At 43.1% G+C, this 23,446-nt stretch overlaps 1 protein-coding gene across 3 annotated transcripts in view; it reads right to left on the bottom strand.

Moving 5' to 3' along the window:
- The window catches only part of LARS1 (leucyl-tRNA synthetase 1), a 77,810-nt gene that overhangs the window by 49,597 nt on the left and 4,767 nt on the right, over positions 1-23,446 (bottom strand). For 2 of the 3 annotated variants that reach the window (XM_008255172.5, XM_089336027.1), the window contains exons 2-7: positions 16,254-16,372; positions 13,483-13,570; positions 12,996-13,076; positions 6,559-6,696; positions 1,507-1,668; positions 158-270 (exon numbers count right to left, since the gene is read on the bottom strand). In XM_008255172.5, coding sequence (XP_008253394.4) covers positions 158-270; positions 1,507-1,668; positions 6,559-6,696; positions 12,996-13,076; positions 13,483-13,570; positions 16,254-16,372 — 701 coding nt within the window. Of the gene's footprint in view, positions 1-157; positions 271-1,506; positions 1,669-6,558; positions 6,697-12,995; positions 13,077-13,482; positions 13,571-15,133; positions 15,159-16,253; positions 16,373-23,446 lie in introns of those variants that run through there. The other variant, XM_089336028.1, reaches the window with a different exon arrangement.

Consider the following 23,446-nt stretch of genomic DNA (forward strand, 5'->3'; position numbering starts at 1 on the left):
TTGTATTCCTTAAATAAAAGGTTGCTGAGAAAAAAAAAGAACAGTAACAACAAAATTACAAAAATAGAGAGACAAAGGAAAAGCTGGTTAAAGGAAACCAAATTATAATAGATATTATATGATTATTGCTGCATTACATGAATGTAAACAAACTCACCGTTTCCCAAATTTAATTTTGTTTCTTTCTCTTAATGTTAAAAATTGCCACCTGACAAATGAATCATAGTAAGGATTAACATCAGTGGTGATAAAGGAACGCCTCCAATCTACCTACAGAAAGAAAAAAACGAAAGGTGATTTTTAAGAAACACACAAAATCATTAAAACAGAATTCCTCTGAATCAGCTGTTTACTCGTCTTTATTTCATAACTTAGATTTATTTCACCTATTAGGAAAACAATTAAGTTCTACTTAATGTATACTACATTAATTTATATTTACATTATTGTGCTTTTAGGAATAGTTTTGGGGCCAGAGCCACGGCGCACTAGGTTAATCCTCCGCCAGCAGCGCCGGCATTCCATATGGGCGCCGGGTTCTCCTCTTCCAGTCCAGCTCTCTGCTGTGGTCTGGGATAGCAGTAGAGGATGACCCAAGTCCTTAGGCCCCTGCACCCGCATGGGAGACTAAGAAAGTCCTGGTCCTGGCTTCAGATCGGCGTAGCTCCGGCCATTGCGGCCATTTGGAGAGTGAACCAACGGAAGGTAGACCTTTCTCTCTGTCTCTCTGTCTGTAAACTCTACCTGTCAAATAAATAAAAATAAAGAAAAAAAAAGAATATAGTTTTGAGGCCAGCACTATGGCACAGCAGGTAAAGCCACCACCTGCAGTGCCAGCATCCTATATGGGCACCAGTTCGAGTCCTGGCTGTTCCACTTTCAATCTAGCTCTCTGCTGTGGCCTGGGAAAGCGTAGACAATGTCCCAAGTCCTTGGGCCCATGCACCCACATGGGAGACCCAGAAGAAACTCCAGGCTCCTGGCTTCAGATCAGCACAGCTTTGGCCACTGCAGCCATCTGAGGAGTGAACCAATGGATGAAAAACCTCTCCCTCCCTCTCTCTCTCTCTCTCTCTCTCTGCCGCTCTGTAACTCTGCCTTTCAAAAAAATAAATACTTAAAAAAAAGAATATAGAATTATATATTAACAAACATTCAGGAGATACAATAAATTCAGAAGAATCTCTTAAGTAACACATTAATGTATTTCTAAATATTTCTAAATATTCAAGTTACTCTTTGGCTTCTTCATATTTTTTGACTAAACTCCTTTCTACTAGTTGTTAATGTACCAAAATACTTCCCAGTGTAGTAAATGATAAAGTAATTTATTGCTTATATCAAAGCCTATGAAAATTCTCAACTAGCAGTAACAGTATCAATTCTTTAGTGGTACAGGTAGGACTTATCAATCTAAATTTGAGAGTGCATCCAAATCTTACAGAACCACATAAAAACAAACTCTTTCTCCCCTATTTTCTTTAACTATAGAGGTGATGGGCATACCTTCAGACCCATTCTCTTTAGATCTTGAATAGCCAGCGGTGGGAAATAATCAAGCCAATGTTCTGCTTCAGAAAACTTCACTATTTCTTCATCAGACAGACCAAGGGATTTCATAATGTCCCACTGGTATTTAGAAGATCCAGCCTTGGCAGCAGCTTTACTCTGAAAGTAATAAGCAAAAACAAACTCCATCAAAAAATAACCAGCAACCACTTAACATTCCAGGACCAGAGTAATTTTAAGTGAATAACACCATTTGGTAATTTGGTAATTTTTCAAATTCCAGAACAACTCCTGATATGTCAGAATATTACAGGATTTACAGGCACTATTTTATCTACTAAACTGTATGGTCAGGACACTGACACCAGTGATAACCAAAATGATGAAACCATGAAGAGTTATGAACATCTCAGTACTAACCCTTCTCCGTTTCCTTTCTTCTAATATCATGTATATCCTTTTGTAGTTATAAATAAGCAGCCTCCAATAATTTCTTCCTTTTCCAATGTTTATCAATATTAAAAAGACAACCAAATGCCAAGGGTTGGAGGCAAGGAATAGGGTTAAACTTTAACACTGCACAAAGGCAGCGCAAAGGAATTCTGAAGGGAAGGAAACTACTCTATAAGGTTCCATGGTAGTAAAACTAAACGCTACAAACAGTAAATTTAATTTCACTGTATGTAGAAAAAAATTTTAACTGAATCAGGATTCAGAGAACCAAAAATGGAATGCAGACTTTGGCAAATATATATAATTAAATTATAAATATATGATACAACCACACTGAAGAGGTGGGGGAAGAAAGAGGGTGAGTAGACTCTAAAGATAAAAAGGACTATACATAAACACTGTTTTTGGTTGGTAAAACGGCTTCTCCCATGGTACAATTAGCAATTCTGATACAATTTTACTAACAGATAAGCACTGACCAAATAAATAAATATACTATAGAAAAAAAATAGCATGTTTCTCACTATTGTAGTAAGAAGTCACAACCAAGGGGATAATGCTAGAAACAAGCTCCATGGTGCTAAAATCAGGCTAGGAGTATCTACACAAACTTATTTATTTTAAAATAAATTAACTTGTGGCGTAGTGAGCTAAACCACCACCTGCAACGCCAGCATCCCATACAAGCACAGTTTGGGTCTTGGCAGCTCCATTTATGATCCAGCTCCTTGCTAACACTCCTGGGAAAGCAGAAGATGGCCCAAGTACCTGAGTCTGTCTTCCACAGGGGAGACCTGGATGTGGTTCTGGGCTCCTGGCTTCAGCCTGGACCAGGCCAGCCACTGGGGCCATATAGGGAGTGAACCAGCATGGAAGATCTCTTTCTGTCTCTCTCTCTCTCCCTGTAACTCCCCTTTTCAAATAAATAAATCTTTTAAAAAATTTTAATAAATATATTTACAGGTAAAGCAATACAGATGTGTGAATCCAAGGACTAGGAAACATATGGTACATATCAGTGTTTGGATCAAGGCCACATCACAACAATGTTAGCTCACATTATAATGAAACTGAAAAACTCCCAATGTCTTGTAGCCATCTTCAGGTTGCAAAACCTACTGCACAGACAATAGTATAAAAGTACAGTACAGGGGTTGGTGCTGTGGAGCAGAGGGTTAAAGCTCTGGCCTACAGCAGCAGCATCCCATACGGGCACTTGTTCAAGACCCAGCTGCTCCACTTCCGATCCAACTCTGTGCTATGGCCTGGGAAAGCAGAAGATGATCCAAGTCCTTGGGGACCTACACGGGAGACCCAAAAGAAGCTCCTGTCTCCTAGCTTCAGATTAGCTCAGCTCTGGCCAATGCAGTCATTCAGGGAGTGAACCAGCAGATGGAAGACGTCTCTCTTCTCTCTCTGTCTCTGTCTCTGTCTGTCTCTGTCTCTACATCTCTCTGTAGCTATGTCTTTCAAATAAATACAATATAAATATCTAAAAAAAAAAAAAGCACAGTACTATGCACAACTATGTACAGTACATAACACTTGATAAGAACAAACAACACGGGGCCGGCACTGTGGCACAGTGAGGTAATGCCCTGGCCTGAAGGGTCAGCATCCCATATGGGTGCCAATTCAAGTCCCAACTGCTCCACTTCCGATCCAGCTCTCTGCTGTGGCCTGGGAAAGCAATACATAATCGTCCAAGTCCTTGGGCCCCTGCACCAGTGTGGGAGACCCCTAAGAAGTTTCTGGCTCCTGGCTTCAGATCGGTGCAGCTCTGGCTGTTGTGGCCAACTGGGGAGTGAACCAGCGGATGGAAGACCTATCTCTTTCTCTCTCTGCCCCTCCTCTCTCTCTGCCCCTCCTCTCTCTCTGTAACTCTTTCAAATAAATAAATAAATCTTTAAAAAAAAGAACAAACAACTATGTTACTAGTTTATTATATTCAGTATACTATCATTATTTTAGAGTGTATTCCTTCTATTTATCAAAAAAAAGTTTACTGTTAAACAGTATGCTGTGTTAATCGCCTCATACATCTTGTGTTTACTCCCTCTCTTGATTGCCATCAAGAAGGTACACATTCCATCCCATGTGGGCACTGGTTCAAGTCCCGGCTGTTCCATTCCCCATCTAGCTCCCTGTTAATCAGCCTGGGAAAGCAGCAGAAGATGGTCGAAGTCCCTGGGTCCCTGCTCTTAAGACTCCTTGAGATCCAGATGAAGCTCCCAGCTCTTGGCTTCTGCCTGGCACAGCTCCAGCCACTGCAGCCATTTAGAGGAAGAAGCAGTGGATGGAAGATCTCTTCCTCTATGTCTCCCTCTCTCTCTAACTCTGCCTTCAAATAAATAAAATAAACCTTTGAGGAAAAAACAACAATAACAAGAAAACACTATACCATCAAGGCTTGAGTAAGCATAACCAATTATATTCCCAAAACAATGAAACTACCTGACAACTCATTCCTTAGATTAAGCAACTTATGACTATATCATCATTTAAACAGCCTAGAAGCAGTGACACCTATTAGTGATGAGCATATCTAGCCCTATAGCTTAGTTTGTGAATACATTTCAATAAAGGGAGCCAGGGTTCCTTATAGAAGTGGTTGACTTTAGGGCCAAAGCACAAAAAATACAAGATAATCCTGGAGCATCTTGTGGGCTCACAAAGACAAGTGCCTTTTTTTTTTTTTTTAAAGAAACAATGGTAAAATATCAAATGGATACAGTAACCAACCTAAAAGAACTCTTAAAGGCCAAAGCTAGAAAAACTTTTGCAATAACCACAAAAAAAATGAGCAAATATTTTTTAAAATTTGGTTATATCTATAGCCTCAAGGTATATCTCCCAAAATATGTAAACTACGAAGGTAAAACTGGAGTCGTTATGGTAGAAAACCCTGATAGACGTCCTTTTAACCAAATGATGAATGTTAATATCACCAGTAAGACATATCAGCATCATATATTCCCTGGTACAATGCATTGAGAACGTATCTCTTCTCTGGTATGCTTTCCAAAAATCAATAACCTCAATCTAACAATGAGAAAGCATGACATAAATTCAAACTGAGCTAAAAGTTTATGTATTGTTTGAAAATGTCCCTGACAGGAATGTGCTGGAAACTTAATCTTCATCAGGAAGCAGGACCTCTAAAAGGCAATGATGCCATGAAGGCTCTTCTCCCACAAAATGATTAATGCCATTAGCATGAAGCTGGATTCCTTAAAAAGGAACGAGCTTGGCCCCTTCTGGCTTGCCTGCTTTCTCTCCCTCTTTCTCTCTCTGGCTGTCTCCCTTTCTCTGCCTTCTGCCATGGGATGATGCAGCAAGATAGCCCTCACCAAGATGCCAGCTCTTCGAGCTAGGAATTCTCAGCTTCCACAGAGAACCATGAGCCAATAAATACATTTCTGGTCATTGTAAACTACTCAATTTGTGGTATTTTATTACAGTAGCAAAAAAACAAAATAAACAAAATTTTTCACAAGTGCCATGGTGATACAAGTCTATGAAAGACTGAGAGAAACCCAAGAATACATAAAAACAAACATGAAATTGGATCCTGAATTGGACCTGGAATCAAAAAAGGCCATTAATGGAAAAACTCTTGAGATACAAATGAGTTCTGCAGCTTATCAAACACTATTGTTTTAAGTGTTAACTCCTTAATTGTGAGGATTATACCATAGTTACAAAAAATAACATCAGGGAAACTAAAAGCATCATGTATGGTAACTTTCTCTACTATCTTTTTTTTTCCACCCACAGGCAGAGTTAGACAGTGAGAGAGAGAGAGAGACAGAGAGAAAGGTCTTCCTTCCATTGGTTCCCCCCCAAATGGCCGCTACGGCTGGGGCGCTGCGGCCAATGTGCCGTGCCAATCCAAAGCCAGGAGCCAGGTGCTTCCTCCTGGTCTCCCATGCGGGTGCAGGGCCCAAGCACTTGGGCCATCCTCCACTGCCTTCCCGGGCCAGAGCAGAGAGCTGGACTCGAAGAGGAGCAACTGGGACAGAATCCAGCGCCCAAAACAGGACTAGAACTCGGGGTGCCAGCACCACAGGTGGAGGATTAGCCTAGTGAGCCGTGGCGCCGGCCTCTCTACATCTTACAACTCCTCTATAATTCCAGAATTATCTCAAAAAAAGTGACAAAAAAGTCAGAAGGATCATTATTTGATACTTTTTAGTTTTTTAAATTTATTTGAGAGCCAGAAAGACAAGAGAGGAGGGACAGAGGGAGAAAGCGCTTTCATCCGCTGGTCCACTCCCTTAAATGCACAAAATGCCAGGCCAAAGCCAGGAACACAATCCAGGTGTCCCATACAGGCAGCAGGAGCCTATCACTGACTCCAAGAGTCTGTATAGCAGGAAGTTGTAATATGCAACCATGCCAGGGATCGAAACCAAATTCTCTGATGTACCAGGCACTCTTAACCAGTAGGCTAGAAGCTCACTCCAAAACTTGGTAGTTTTTTAAAACTACCAAGCACATTTTATATGCCAGTCTCTGTGCTGATATTAGGAACACATGTATAAACTAGACAAACAGAAAACCTCAACCAACATTAAGTATCAATAACCACCAAACCTTTTTTCCTTTAGCTTTATCCTTAATTATTATATCCTCTGTTTTAACACTGATTTCTTCCTCCTCCTCTTCTTCATCTGGAAAATCAGGAGGACAACCATAGAGTTCTATTTCTCTTTTCAATTTATCAGCACATGCCTGTAACAACATTAGAGACAGTCAAGATCAAAATTCAAAGTAGAAACATTTTGCTTTTTCATTGTTTCTATGGTCAACTAAACTCGACTCTTCCTAAAATTTTGGCAATACACATGTGGATCATTACAGAAAACTTAAATGATATAACTCATATCTCAAAATTCACTAGTGTATAATGTGTTACCATTCTTTTTTCTTTTTATTTCTTTTTTCTTTTTTTTTTTTTTTTTGACAGGCAGAGTGGACAGTGAGAGAGAGAGACAGAGAGAAAGGTCTTCCTTTGCCATTGGTTCACCCTCCAATGGCCGCCGCGGCCGGCGCGCTGCGGCCGGCGCACCGCGCTGATCCGATGGCAGGAGCCAGGAGCCAGGTGCTTTTCCTGGTCTCCCATGGGGTGCAGGGCCCAAGCACTTGGGCCATCCTCCACTGCACTCCCTGGCCACAGCAGTGAGCTGGCCTGGAAGAGGGGCAACCGGGACAGAATCCGGCGTCCCGACCGGGACTAGAACCCGGTGTGCCGGCGCCGCAAGGTGGAGGATTAGCCTATTGAGCCACGGCGCCGGCCCTTTTTATTTCTTTTTTTTTTTTCTTTCTACAGGCAGAGTGGACAGTGAGAGAGAGAGAGACAGAAAGAAAGGTCTTCCTCTTCTGTTGGTTCACCCCACAATGGCCGTTGCGGCTGGCGCACTGCGGCTGGCGCACCGCGCTGATCCAAAGCCAGGAGCCAAGTATTTCTCCTGGTCTCCCATGCGGGTGCAGGGCCCAAGCACTTGGGCCATCCTTCACTGCACTCCCGGGCCACAGTAGAGAGCTGGACTGGAAGAGGAGCAACCAGAACAGAATCCGGCACCCCGACCAGGACTAGAACCAAGTGTGCCAGTGCCACAGGCAGAGGATTAGCCCATTGAGGCATGGCGCCGGCCATTACCATTCTTAATAACATTAAAACAATATTTCTTGGGGCGGCGCTGTGGCGCAGTGGGTTTATGCCCTGGCCTGAAGCACTGGCATCACATATGGGCTCTGGTTCAAGACCCAGCTACTCCACTTCCGATCCAGCTCTCTGCTATGCCCTGGGATAGCAGTAGAGGATGGCCCAAGTACTTGGGCCCTTGCACCCCTGTGGGAGACTGGAGGAAGCTCCTGGCTCCTAGTTTCAGATCAGCAAAGCTCTGGTCGTTGTGGCCAATTGGGGAATAAACCACCGGATGGAAGACTTCTCTCTCTATCTGCCTCTCTCTCTGTATAACTCTGACTTTCAAATAATAAAAATAAATATTTTAAAAAAAACAGTATTTCTCAACTTAAAGTTTATTGTCAGATATAATCTAAGAGTTATCATCACAAGCCTGTTTTGTAACTAAAACAACTATTAAGCTAAAACAAGACACTGAGATATGAAGTGATTAATAAATAAAGGTTAAATAATAAATAATAAAGGTTAAATAATAAAAGGTTAAAAGCTGGTAAGTTACAGAACTAACACTTGAACCTGGGCTTTCCATCCTAGCTCTTATCAATGATACCACAGTAAGTTCACTGTTAAAAACACAGATGAGGGGCCAGCATCGTGGTGTAGTGTGCTAAGCCATGGCCTGCCATGCTCGTATGCCATTTGAGCACCAGAGTCCCAGCTGCTTCACTTTCAATCCAGCTCCCTACTAATATGCCTGGGAAAGCACTAGAAGATGGCCCAACGCTTAGGCCCCTCCCACCCACGTGGGAGACCTGGATAAAGTTCCAGGCTCCTGGCTTCAGCCTGGCCCAGTCCAGCCACTGCAGCCATTTGGGAAGTGAACCAGGGGATGAAACATCTCTCTCTTTCTGTCTCTCCTTCTGTCTGTAACTCTGCCTTCCAAATAAAAAATAAATTTTACAACACTACAGAAAAAACAAAGATGACAGCAATTATTAATGTTATGAGAAAAATACAAATATACAAATGAAATTTTTTGGCCGGCGCCGCGGCTCAATAGGCTAATCCTCTGCCTTGCGGTGCCGGCACACCGGGTTCTAGTCCCGGTTGGGGCGCTAGATTCTTTCCCGGTTGCCCCTCTTCCAGGCCAGCTCTCTGCTGAGGCCAAGGAGTGCAGTGGAGGATGGCCCAAGTCCTTGGGCCCTGCACCCCATGGGAGACCAGGAGAAGCACCTGGCTCCTGGCTTCGGATCAGTGTAGTGCGCCGGCCGCAGCGGCCGTTGGAGGGTGAACCAACGGCAAAGGAAGACCTTCCTCTCTGTCTCTCTGTCTCACTGTCCACTCTGCCTGTCAAAAAAAAAATAAAATTAAAAAAAAAAAATTTTTAAAAAGGGAGAGGACTCTCCAAACAGGCAAGGTTCACTGAAGTTTGCTAAAACAACTGGTCTTATTAAGGATATTCACAGGTTCTCAATAATCCATAGGGTACTTTTTAACTACTAAGAAGTCAAATCACCCTTGGAAAGAAGAAATCTGGCAGGCATTACTGTCAAATACACTTTTTGATGTAATACAGAGGGAAGTTACATGTCACCAATGTAGCATCATTAAAATCTTTCATCAAATCTAATCATGAAGGAGCAATCAGAAAATCATTATAGGATATGCTACAAAATCACTAACCAAGACTGCAAAAACAATATGACAGCTACTAAAAGATACCAAACAGGAGGCTAGTGTTCTGGTACAACAGGTTAAGTCAGTGCTTGTAACACTAGCATTCCATGTAGGAGTCCTGGTTCAAGTCTCGGCTATTGTGTTTCTAATCCAGCTCCCTGCTAACACACTTAGGAAGGCAAAGGAAGATAGCCCAAGTACTTGGACCCAGGCCACCCACATGGGAGACTCAGATGGAGATTCTGGCTCCAGGCTTCAACCTGGCCCAGACCTGACCACCACAGCCATTTGGGGGAATGAACCAGCACATTGAAGATCTTTTTCCGTCTCTCTCCGTCAGTCTGCCTTTCATAAGAATAAAATAAATGTTTTTTAAAAAAATATTTACTTGCTTACTTAAGAGGCAGAGGCAGAGGCAGAGGCAGAGGCAGAGGCAGAGAGAGAGAGAGAGAGAGAGAGAGAGAGAATCTTCCATCTGCTGGTTCACTCCACAGATGGCCGCAACAGATGGAGCTGTGCTTATCTGAAGCCAAGAGCCAGGAGCTTCTTCTGGGTCCCTGCACCCATGTGGGACTTGGGCCATCTTCCACTGCTTTCCCAGGCCATAGCAGAGAGCAGGATCAGAAGAAGAGCAGCTGGAACTTGAACCAGCATCCATATGCGATGCCAGCACTTCAGGCAGTGGCTTTACCAGCTATACCACAGCGCTAGCCTCTAAAACAAATCTCTTAAAAATAAAAAACCCCGCCCTAGGGGAGAGGGCCAGTGTTATGGTACAGCAAATTAAGCCACCCCTACAACACTATGGCACTGGTTCAAGTCCTTAGTGTTCCATTTCTGATCCAGCTCCCTGCAAACGTGCTTGGGAAAGCAGCAGAAAATGGCCCAAGTGCTTGGGCTCCTGCCACGTATGTGGAGACCCAGATGGATTCCCAAGTTCCTGGTTTTGGCTTGGCCCATCGCTGGCCATTGCAGCCATTTAGGGAATGAACCAGCAGATGGAAGATCTGTCTCTCTTTCTCTCTGTAACTGTACCTTTCAAATAAATTTTAAAAAAATCTTTCTTGCCTAGCGGCGCCGGCACACCGGGTTCTAGTCCCGGTCGGGGCACCGGATTCTGTCCCGGTTGCCCCTCTTCCAGGCCAGCTCTCTGCTGTGGCCAGGGAGTGCAGTGGAGGATGGCCCAGGTGCTTGGGCCCTGCACCCCATGGGAGACCAGGAAAAGCACCTGGCTCCTGGCTCCTGCCATCGGATCAGCGCGGTGCACCGGCCGCAGCGCGCCGGCCGCGGCGGCCATTGGAGGGTGAACCAACGGAAAAGGAAGACCTTTCTCTCTATCTCTCTCTCTCACTGTCCACTCTGCCTGTCAAAAAAAAAAATTTTTTTTAAAAAATCTTTCTTAAAAACTTTTTTTTTCAATTAAAGACACAAAATAAGCAACTAGATACAATACGTGATCCACAAAATAAAAAAGGGAAAACAATCACAGAGGATAAGACTACAGAGAGTTGACTAAAGATTAGATAGAGAAAACATTACATCAATATTGAAATTTTTTTTTTTTTTTTTTTTTTTTTTTTTGACAGGCAGAGTGGACAGTGAGAGAGAGAGACAGAGAGAAAGGTCTTCCTTTTGCCGTTGGTTCACCCTCCAATGGCCGCCGCTGCAGCCGGCGCACCGCGCTGATCCGATGGCAGGAGCCAGGATCCAGGTGCTTTTCCTGGTCTCCCATGGGGTGCAGGGCCCAAGCACCTGGGCCATCCTCCACTGCACTCCCTGGCCATAGCAGAGAGCTGGCCTGGAAGAGGGGCAACCGGGACAGAATCCGGCGCCCCGACCGGGACTAGAACCCGGTGTGCCGGCGCCGCAAGGTGGAGGATTAGCCTATTGAGCCACGGCGCCGGCCCAACAGATTTTTTTTTTTTTTTTTTTTTTTTTTTTTTTTTTGACAGGCAGAGTGGACAGTGAGAGAGAGAGACAGAGAGAAAGGTCTTCCTTTGCCGTTGGTTCACCCTCCAATGGCCGCCGCGGCCGGCGCGCTGCGGCCGGCGCACCGCACCGATCCGATGGCAGGAGCCAGGAGCCAGGTGCTTTTCCTGGTCTCCCATGGGGTGCAGGGCCCAAGCACCTGGGCCATCCTCCACTGCACTCCCGGGCCACAGCAGAGGGCTGGCCTGGAAGAGGGGCAACCGGGACAGAATCCGGCGCCCCGACCGGGACTAGAACCCGGTGTGCCGGCGCCGCTAGGCGGAGGATTAGCCTAGTGAGCCGCGGCGCCGGCCCTCAATATTGAAATTTTTTTTTAAGATTTATTTATTTATTTGAAAGAGGGAGCAACAGAATGAGGAAGAGAGATCCTCCATTCACCAGCTCTTTCCCCATACGATCTAGGCCACGCTGAAGCCAGGAGCTAGTACATCTCCATTCTGTGTTGCCACATGGGTGGCAGGGGCCCAAGTACTTGGACTGTCTTCCCTTGCATTCCCAGGCACATCAGCAGGAAGCTAGATGGGGAGCACAGTAGCCAGGAATGGAACCAGCACTCCAATACGGGATGCTGGTGTTGCAAGCAGCACCACAACAGCAACCCAGTATTAACTTTCTTGGGATAACAGGACAGCTGTAATGTAAAAAAGTATAACTGCGTTTATGAAATACATACTTAGGTATTTAGAGGTGACATGATATGATGTCCACAGCTTACTTTCAGAAAGTTCATAGAAAGAGAGAAAAGCATACATGCCTATGTGCATGTTGAAAGACAAAACTAAAGCAAATGTGGCAAATGTTAACAATCAGTAACAACAAGTGAAGGATATACCAGTGTTCACTTCATTATCCTTTCATTTTTTCTGAATGACATTTTACAAAATAAAAGGTTGACAAATAAAATAAATGGGAGTTCAATTCTTAATTCTATTACATTTAGAGAATCTTTTCAATTCAGTTCCCTGGCTCACTCACACTGAGAATTATTTCTAATATAAATTTATAACAAATGAAGATATTTTGAAAAATAATCAAAATATAATTTAGCTATATATGAAAAAATCTTATATATGTCACAAATGCAGATCACTGTACTATTCACTTGTTAGTAATGATTAGCCAATTTCAACATAGACTTGAATACATAAAGTAACCAGAAGACATCAACATTACTTAGAAATCACTTAGACCCTCATGTGTATCTTTTATTCACATACTTTAATATTTTTATTTTTTATTTTTTGACAGGCAGAGTTAAACAGTGAAACAAAGAGACAGAGAGAAAGGTCTTCCTTCCGTTGGTTAACTCCTCCAAATGGACGCTACGGTCGGCGCACTGCGCCGATCTGAAGCCAGGAGCCAGGTGCTTCCTCCTGGTCTCCCGTGCGGGTGCAGGGCCCAAGTACTTGGGCCATCCTCCACTGCACTCCCTGGCCACAGCAGAGAGCTGGCCTGGAAGAGGAGCAACCGGAACAGAACCGGCGCCCCAACTGAGGCTAGAACCTAGGGTGCCAGTGCCACAGGCAGAGGATTAGCCTAGTAAGCCACGGCACCGGCCAATGTTTTTTAATTAATATTCACTATAATAAATTTAACTCATTTCACAAAACACTTCAATATAGCAGTATTTGAAAATCCTATTTTAAGTTCTTGAATTGGATATCACAATTTGCTCTATACTAAAAACAACAGAAACCATTCCCGTGGGCAATCTCACCTTTATAGGCATTCCAGTACAGTGTAAGCCAAAGGGAAACAGACAAGCTTTTCCTTTCAATCTCTGGTATCCTACTGCAAACTACGAAAAGGAAATTATATTTAAAATACAAATTTAAATGGTAGACAAATTTAAAAACTAACTCTTTACCAAGAATACTAGTTTAGCTTTCATAAAAACATCTGCCTTTAGAACATCGGCTAGATGTTACACTCATTCCAAAATTCTAGTACATTGTCTTTTTCTGACTTTTCACCAACCTAGGAATTAGTTTTGAACATGTGTACATGCAGATACCCCCACACATCTATACATACATGGTATATGGAATTTAAGTACAAAAAAGTATTAAATATAAAAATTATGCTTAAATTTAAGGATTCGCAAGTTCCTTTAATAGGAAATAAATTCCAAGATGTCATTTTCTTAAAAATAATATTTACTAACAGCCCTATATCCCATTATACCAAATATAGAGGAAGCTTACCTCGCATTTGGATAAAGAAAACGTGTGCCCCAAATGAAGCCGTCCATTCATATATGGATATGGAAATGTGACAAAGTACTTGCCACAGCTGCAAAACAATCATGAAGAGCAAAACAGAAACAGGAAAATGTTAAGCTCCTTTTACAAAGGGGTGGAATGGACACAATGCTTGATATAACTGAATTTGTTTAAGTTTTATATTTAAAAATTATTTAAAAGTAAATTTATAAATCTAGAAATTAAAATTCAAAGCTGAAACTTTAAAAAAAGATTTACTTTTATTTATTTGAAAGGCAGAGTTAACAGAGAGAGGAGAGACAGAGAATCTTCCATCTGCTGATTTACTCTCCAAATGGCCCCAACAACCAGAGCTGTGCCAGGCCAAATCCGGGAGCCAGGAGCTTCTTCTGGGTCTCCCACGTGGGTGCAGGAGCCCAAACACTTGGACCATCTTCCACTGCTTTTTCAGCCACACTAGCATGGAGCCAGATCATAAGCGTGTAAGCAGCCAAGTCGTAAACCAGCACCCAGATCACACAGCAGCTTTACCCACTACACCACAATGCCAGCCCTTGAAACTTACTTTTGATTTAAAAAGAGTAAGACATTCATAAGTGGTTATGAATAAACAAACATCCTTAGGACGAACGTTGTGGCACAGCAAGTTAAGCCGCTGCTTGGGATGCCTACATCCCACATCAGAGTACCAGCTGAAGTCAGTTACCCTACTTCTGATCCAGCTCCCTGCTGATGCACCATGCATGGTAGCCAAAGTGCTTGAGTTCCTGCCACTCACAGCTGAAACCCAGACTCAGTTCCCAGCTCGAGGCTTCAGTTTAGCCCAGTCCCACCTGTTCCATGTTATTTGAGAAATGAACCAGCAGATGGGAGATGTCTGTTTCTTTGCTTTTCAAACAAATTAAAAAGAAGTTCAAACTCCTACTCTTAAAAAAAAGAGTAACGCTAGGGAGTACATATTCTATTAGAGTGTAGTTTTGCAGAAAGGGAGATAGATTTTAGAAACAGAAAGTCCTAAAAAAGACCAAACCCGATCAACTCCCAGCTATTCAACCCTGAGCTAGCTACTTAGCCTCTCTGTTTCTACATCTACAAAATAAGAGTAAAAATATATTAATCTAAAAGGGATATTAAAAAGATTAGATGAGAACAGGCATGTAAAAAAATGTGGCACGTTTCATAACACACAGTAAGTGCACAATGTTAGCTACTACTATTATTATTATCACCGTACTTATTCCATTTGAAGAGGCACATTTTTCTACATTTCAACACATCTGAAATCGGGATACATCTTATGACTGATGAAAATATTTAGTTTTGAGAAAGCTGTTTTTTGTTTTTCTCCAATATCACAATATTACCAACAATTTGTCTTAAAATCAATGACATATCAGCATCAAGTCAGTACAGCACTAACAAGTAAGAGTCTCAAATACAGAAACTTCAAAATCTGTATTTTGTGTCTTTGGAGATAATTATTGCTATTCTCAGACTCTAACAGATTAATTTTCTTTCATCAGTCAGCAAAGACAAAATTTCAAGACAACCTCCCTTGTCTGAATAGGAAAAAACACTAGTTTCAAAGGAAAACCTTGGGGCAGGAGCTGTGACGTAGAGGATAAGGCACCACCTGAAGTGCTAGGATCTCATACAGCCACTGGTTTGAGTCCCAGCTGCTCCACTTCCAATCCAGCTCTCTGCTGTGGCCTGGGAAAGCAGAGGAAGACAGCCCAAGTCCTTGGGCCTCTGCATCCGCATGGGAGACCTGGAACAGGCTCTGGGCACTGAGCTCCTGGCTTAGGATCAGCCCAGCTCCGGCCATTACGGCCATCTGGGGAGTGAAGCAGCAGATGGAAGATACCTCTCTTTCTCTTTCTCTCTCTGCCTCTGTAGTTCTGCAAAAGAGAGAAAGAAAGAGAGAAAGAGAGAAAGAGAGAAAGAGAGAAAGAGAGAAAGAGAGAAAGAGAGGAAGGAAGGAAGGAAGGAAGGAAGGAAGGAAGGAAGGAAGGAAGGAAGGAAGGAAGGAAGGGAGGGAAGAAAGGAAGGAAGGAAGGGAGGGAGGGAAGGAAGGGAGGGAGGGAGGGAGGGAGGAAGGGAGGGAGGGAGGAAGGGAGGGAGGAAGGAAGGAAGGAAGGGAGGAAGGGAGGGAGGGAGGGAGGGAGGGAGGGAGGGAACAGACCGAACCTTTATATAGAAAGAAATCCTTTAAGTGGAGCCAGCACTGTGAAATAGCAGGTTAAGCTGCTGCCTGCAATGCAGGCATCCCATATGGGCACTGATTCAGGTTCTGGATGCTCCACTTCCAATCCAGCTCCTGTTAATGGCCTGGGAAAGCAGCAAAAAATGGTCCAAATGCTTGGGCCCCTGCCAAGCACATGGGAGACTTGGATGGAGTTCCAGGCTCCTGGCTTTAGCCTGGTCCAGCCCTGGTCATTTGGGGAGTGAACCAGTGGATGGTAGATCGATTCTCTCTCTCTCTCTCTCTCTCTCTCTCTCTCTCTCTCTCTCTCTCTCCATCTTGCTCTCTATAGCTCTGCCTGTGAAATAAATAATCTTTAAAAACAAAACAAAAATCCTGTAAGAACTGCACAGAAAACAGATCTTAATTTGAATGCAGAAAGTGAAAGTCATCTCCTTCAGTCTGTTTCGGGAATTATACATACATTCGGTCTTTTCTGTTCCAAAGAACAGTTCTATAAAGCCTGTGGCTTTATTGGCATAATATGAGGAACTTCACAAACTCTACTCACCTGGACTGCTTCTCTAAATTACATGCATTGACCTCAAACACTTTCTCAGTATCCCATTTCTGTTGGATTTCTCTCTCAATCTTCTTCAAAAAGTCCACTTTGGCCGTTCCTTTTCTTTCCTATTGGACACACACCCAAAAAATGAACAACCAACTCTACACTTCAGCAGCCTACTTTAAAAAAGACAAATATGAAATTGGGTTCACACATAACTAAGCCTCTGGGAGATCCATTTTTCCATGGTTATCTTGAAATATAAATGGACAAGATTAAAAATTCAGGTTATCATGATCTGTCCACTTAAATCTCAAAGGAACCACTAAGAAATTCAATCTATACAATCTAAGCAATACTTTTTAAGAACTGGATACTACAATGTAACACTATTAGCAAATATTCCTATTTAATTAAATCTATGTGTGCTTAGAAAGCATAGAATGGAACAGTGCCTGCTTGCCAAGCTGCAGTTGTGGCCATCAAAGGACGATACGGAAGCTCAAGGGGTGGAGGCTGAGGAAGGGTGAGTCATCTCAATCTGTGTTTTTAAGGAAGCTGATGAAGAACTTGTCTCCAACAAGACTGTTAATATGAAGCTACATGAAATATAAATCGGCAAACAAGCCTCATATACTGGATCTACCTGACAACATTCCCATCGTCACTTAGGCTACCCTGGCATGCAAGTGACAGAAAAGGACATGCAGGATAATGCCACCTCTGGAAGAGCAGGGTTAGAGCTTTATTCTGTTGTGACTCTGAAAAACAACGAGTTGTAAATAGCAGGTGGAACACAACACTTACAGAACAGAAGTAAAAGTTGGATACTCATGGACCAGGTATAAACCTAATTCTGTTTTGAAAAACTAAGATTTGTCTTTGCAGTTTCTCCTTGGTATGAAATTATCAGAACTGAAATGATATTTTCTTTCCATTCGTACATGCTAACAATTCCAGATTCCAAATTTTGAAGTTTAAAAAATACCTAGATTCTATTCATATTCCTGCAACCCACTGGACAGTGCCATTACCAAGTGACCTAACTTCTGAATCTGATTCCTTTAATCATGCCTTCCCTCCACCCTTCCACTCAAGAATTTTAAAAAGTCATTCTAGGGCCAGCACTGTGGAGCAGCAGGTTAAAGCCCTGGCCTGAAGCACCAGCATCCTGTATGGGCACTGGTTCTAGTCCCGGCTGCTCCTCTTTCGATCCAGCTCTCTGCTATGGCCTGGGAAAGCAGAAGATAGCCCAAGTCCTTGGGCCCCTGCACATGCATGAGAGACCCAGAAGAAGCTCCTGGCTTCGGATTGGCACAGCTCCAGCCGTTGCCAACATCTGGGGAGGAAACCAGTGGATGGAAGACCTCTCTCATCTCTACCTCTCTTTGTAACTCTGTCTTTCAAGTAAATAAAATAAATCTTTAAAAAAAAAGTCATCTTATTCACAACAGAGATATAGTACATTTTTATAGTTATTTTTAGCAGTTACACAAGAATGAAGTATCATACAAAGAAGAATTCTGCACAAAAAATATTCAAACTTACCATTATATCTCCAATAACAACTCTCACATGTCTACCATACATATACCAAAAATAACAGATAGTCACGCATTAACAACATGCTTAACTACGGGGCTGTGTTCTGAGAAATGTGTCTTCTGACAGTTTCATCACTGTCTAAACAAGAGTGCCCTCACACAAACTGAGACAGCTCTATCGCCAAACAAAATAAACTACATGCAGTTGATTCATACTTTACTAAACCGGAATTAGGATTCATTTGCTACAAATCAACCATGAATTTGTCAAGTTTGTTTTACTATTTTTAGTTCCTATACTTTGAAATCAAAGAGTGATTTGCTATTTCTTTTTTTATTTTTATTTTTTTAATATTTATTTGAAAGGCAGAGAGATCAATCTTCCATCCGCTGGTTCATTTACCAAATGGCCGAAATGGTTAACTCTGGTCCAGGCCAAAGCCACAAGCCAGGAGCTTCATTGGGTCTCCCACATGGGTGGCAGGGGCCTAAGTACTTGGGCCATCTCCCATTGCTTTCCCAGCAACGAGCTGAATCAGAAGTGGAGCAGGGCCTGGCGCTGTGGCGTAGTGGGTAAAGCTGTCGCCTGCAGTGCCGGCATCCTATATGGGCACCGATTCAAGTCCCGGCTGCTCCTCTTCTGATTCAGCTCTCTGCTATGGCTTGGGAAAGCAGTTGAAGGTGGCCCAGGTCCTTAAGCCCCTGCACCCACATGAGAGACCAGGAAGAAGCTCCAAGCTCCTGGCTCCTGGCTTCGGACTGGCGCAGCAGCGGCCACTGCAGCCAATTGGGGAGTGAACCAGCGGATGGAAGACCTCTCTCTCTCTCTCTCTCTCTCTCTCTCTCTCTCTCTCTGCCTCTCCTCCTCACTCTGTGTAACTCTGACTTTCAAATAAATAAATAAATCTTTAAAAAAAAAAAAAAGTGGAGCAGCCAGGATTTGAACAGATGCTAACACGGAATGCCAGTATTGCAGGCAGTGGCTTAATTTGGCATGCCACAACACCAGCCCCTATAGCTTTTTATTTTGTAAGCAAGCATGAGACTTAAGTATAAGCAACAGAAAGATGAAATGTCAACTTACAAGAAGAAGGCACTGAAATCATGGACTAAAGGAAGAACCTGGCCACAATGACAAAGAAGAAACAAGAAAGAATCCCTTAACTTGAAAAAGTCAGGGGCATAACAAGTTACTTTTGCCTTTTAAAGACTTACACTTAGGCCATTGTTTGTTGTCCCTACATGTATCCGCAGGTAGCTGGGTTGGAAGCACAGAGCATTCAGGACTCTAAGCACTATTTGCCACACTCCTGGGTCTTCATTTAAGCCATTGCTCCACACTCGAACCCTATCTCTTTCTCTGCCAGGCTACTTCAGTTGTCGGGCCTCAGCTAACCACCTGTCTTGACTCCTCAAGAATACAAGAATTTACCCTCTTTTTTGTTGTTTTTTCTCTTTTGCCTTTGTTTTACCCTTTTGTTTTCTTTGAAGTAACTCTCTTAACATATCCCTGCCTGGCAACACTTCCCCTATGACAGTGCTAATCTCACAATGATGTGTCAGTATCTGTTTGCTCCAAAAGACTGTAAGCCAGTCCTTCATTCTCATTATATCCACAACGTACACCTTATACTAAGCCCCTGATAAATACCTTTTGAATATTTAAGAATATTAAATAATTTAAATAATATTTAAACATATATTGTAACCATGAAGAAATAACATGGAGGGGCCAATGTTGTGTCACAGCAGGTTAAGCCTCCAACTGCAGTGCCAGCATCCCATATGAGCATCAGTTCAAGTCCTTGCTCCTCCACTTCCAATCCAGTTCCCTGCTAATGCACCTGGGAATACAGCAGAAGACGGCCTAAGTGTCTGGGCTTCTGCCACCACCCATGTGGGAGACCTGGAAGAAGCTCCTGGCTTCAGCCCGGCCCAGCCCTGGCTGTGCAGCCACTGGGGAATGAACCAGCAGATGTCTTTCAAACAAATCAGTCTTAAAAAAAAAAAATGAAAAAGAAAAAGAATGAATATGGGGTAGGAACTGAGTTGCATATATGAATCAAAGTGCTAAGAATCTGGGCTTGATAGTTTCCAGAAATCTAAATATGGTCGCATAAAGTATTTCCTTTCCCAAGAAAGAATAACCCTGTCCGTTCATTCCTGCTTCCAACTATCTTCACTTACAACTTCAACTCCTTTGCTCCCTCTTACGGCAAAATTGAACAAGTAACACACTCTCCAGCCCCTCCAGTAAATGCTGTAAACCCTGCTCTCAATTCTAATACACAGGAGCTACAGTTTTAAAATTAACTGGCAGAAATAGCAAGTTACTCAAGCAATATCTGTTCTTTCACTTTCTTTCTCAGGACAGAAGCCTGGTCTTACAATAGTACGATAAAATCAGTTAAATGCACTCTTCCAGGTTTTCAGACAAATTTAGTTAGACTGGAGCTACATGACTGGATTCTGGCAAAGCGGTTTTGAGCAAAAAACAATTAAGTCCCTTCCACCCAGATCATAAAACATCCTGTGCAACTCCTAGTGGCCAAGCAGGCACAGTGCCTAGAGCCCACTATACTGTTAGGGCTTATGAAAACATTTTGTTTTCAAGGTTGGCATTGTGGCAAAGAGGGTTAAGCCATTCCTGCGACAACCCCATGGGGACACGGGTTCATGTCCTGGCTGATCCACTTCCAGTCCAGCTCCCTGCAATGGCCCAAGTGCTTGGGCCCCTGCACACATGTGATAGACCTGGATGAAGCTCCTGGCTCCAGGGGCAATCAGGCCCAGCCCTGTCCATTGTGGCCACTTGGGGAGTGAACCAGTGTATCAAAGATCTCTGTCTCTCCCTTTCCCTCATAATTCTGCCTTCCAAATAAATAAATCTTTAAAAATATTTTTTATTTTAAAATCAGGGGAAAATGACTTTTGAGTTCAAAGAAAAAAATTTTAATATGTAGCAATATATTCATCCTTATATGGATGTGATTGTAAAATATAATTTTCACTATGTTTAAGGGAAAGAGGCCTACAGCGGCAAATGTATCTAGGGATTCATGAAAACTAGCTGTTATCTCCTACCCTAGGGTCATGGGTCATATGAAATCCCACCAAGTCATTACTAGCTTGAGTTGACTTTGCCACATGCAACCAAATGATCCCAATGACATTTATCCAGTTGAATCATAAACTCCTGGCATGAGGAACTTTTATATATTGTCAAGTCACCTCAGGACCAAATACAACTCAGAAATCACATGACAAATACTTGTTTAAAAAATTATATCATTCATTTTAATGAGCATGAAAGCAACAGTCCTCACAAACTACTTACAAGACTGGTTTGTTTTCATCGTACTGAGCTTCTGCTTCTCAGAAAAACTTGTTCCTCGAAACCTTTTGTAATTCCTCAAAACCAATTGTAATTCAATCTGACATCGGGCCCTAGCACCAAATTGTTCTATAACTTGAACAAGTCACTTGATCAATCTGGTCTCAATTTCTTCATTAGCTACAAGAGATTATGTAACTAGATGAGACTTCTTAACTTTGGCACTGTAACATTTGGGACCAAATAATTACTTGTTTTCAAGGGCTGTCTAATGCACTGTAGGATGTTTAGAGGCATTCTCTGCTTCTGCCCACTCGATGGGAACAGCACAACCCTAGTGGTGACAATCAAGTGTCCCCAGACATTGCCAACTGTCTCCTGGCAGACGGAATCACTCCCAGGTGAAAAATCACTGAACAAGGTTAACAAATCTTTTCATATATTCATAGCACTATACAGTTATGAAAACACTTTAATGAACATTAACTTATTTGGTCTTAACAACAATCCCAAGAAGTGGGCAGGGAAGTGACTAGTATTTCAAAGGTAATTAATCTCAAATTCAGAGATCAAGCCAACAAATGGTAGCGGTGGATAAAAACCCTCATCTGCTGACTCCTATTTCTGCCTCCTCTTGGTATTCTTCCATATCCTGGCTCTGTAACTTACTAGCTGTAGAATTCTAGACAAGTTTTACCTGGGTTTTCTAATAGTTCAGCGCTATCTGAACTGCCCCAGTCTATTTTCTGCATACCAAAGAGTCTTTCTGAAAACTACAAGATGCCATATGAATATAAATTAAACTGCTTTTGGGGCCGGCGCTGTGGTGTAGCAGATAAAGCTGCCGCCTGCAGTGCCGGCATCCCATATAGGCACTGGTTCAAGTCCTGCCTGCTCCACTTCCAATCCAGCTCTCTGCTATGGCCTGAGAAAGCAGAAGATGGCCCAAGTCCCTGGGCCCCTGTACCCCCGTGCAAGACCCATAGGTACCTCCTGGCTTCATACTGGCACAGCTCTGGCCGTTGCGGCCAACTGGGGAGTAAACCAGCGGACAGACTACCTCTCTCTCTCTCTCTCTCTCTCTCTCTGCCTCTCCTCCTCTCTCCGTTTAACTTTGACTTTCAAATAAATAAATAAACCTTAAAAAAATTAAAAACAAATTGTACTGCTTTTATACTTTGCTGCAGTGCATCCCAAATCAGAGCACCAGCTCACTGCCAGCTACCGCGCTTCAGTCAGCTCTCTGCTAACTGCCCAGGGAAGGCAGCCGAAGACGGCTCACGTACCTGAGGCCTGCCACCCATGTGGGAGACCCAGATGGAGCTGAGCTCTTGGCTTTCACCTGGACCAGCCCTGGCCATTGTGGCCATTTTGGGGAGTGACCAGTGATGGAAGATATCTGTCTCTCTCTCTAACTCTGCCTTTCAATAAATATATATATATATATTTTTTAACCCAGAAACCTTTCAATTTAAGGTATATAAACTTCAAGCATTTCATAAATACAACAAATAAATCTTAAAAAAAAAAAGTATCCTTGTGGCCAGCGCTGTGGCACAGGTTAATCCTCCACCTGCAGCGCCAGCATCCTATATGGGCACTGGTTCTAATCCTAGCTGTTCCACTTCTGATGCAGCTCTCTGCTATGCCTGGGAAAGCAGTAGAAGGTGGCCAAACGCATGGGAGACTCGGAAGAAGCTCTTGGCTTCAAATCAGCCCAGTTACAGCCACTGTAGCCATTTTGGGAGTGAACCAGCAGATGGAAGACCTTTCTCTGTCTCTTCCTCTCACTATCTGTAACTGTACCTGTCAAATAAATAAATATTTTTTTAAAAAAAGTATCCTTTAGCCAGCGCCGCGGCTCACTAGGCTAATCCTCCGCCTTGCTGCGCCGGCACACCGGGTTCTAATCTCGGTAGGGGCACCGGATTCTGTCCCGGTTGACCCTCTTTCAGGCCAGCTCTCTGCTGTAGCCCGGGAGTGCAGCGGAGGATGGCCCAAGTGCTTGGGCCCTGCACCCCATGGGAGACCAGGATAAGTACCTGGCTCCTGCCATTGGATCAGCGCGGTGCGCCGGCCGCAGCACGCCAGCCGCGGCGGCCACTGGAGGGTGAACCAACGGCAAAGGAAGACCTTTGTCTCTCTCTCTCTCACTGTCCACTCTGCCTGTCAAAAAAAAAAAAAAGTATCCTTAACCTTGTATTGTCAGATTCCCCTAGTGTAAAAGAGATAATAATATCTGACTTCCACACATTCCCATAATTTTGGTGATTCTCAATAGTCAAATAATAATCATTTCAAAAGGCTTCAACACATAGCTT

The sequence above is a fragment of the Oryctolagus cuniculus genome, chromosome 6 (assembly GCF_051225735.1).
Source record: "Oryctolagus cuniculus isolate XC-2025 breed Fujian yellow rabbit chromosome 6, ASM5122573v1, whole genome shotgun sequence".
NCBI lineage: Eukaryota > Metazoa > Chordata > Mammalia > Lagomorpha > Leporidae > Oryctolagus > Oryctolagus cuniculus.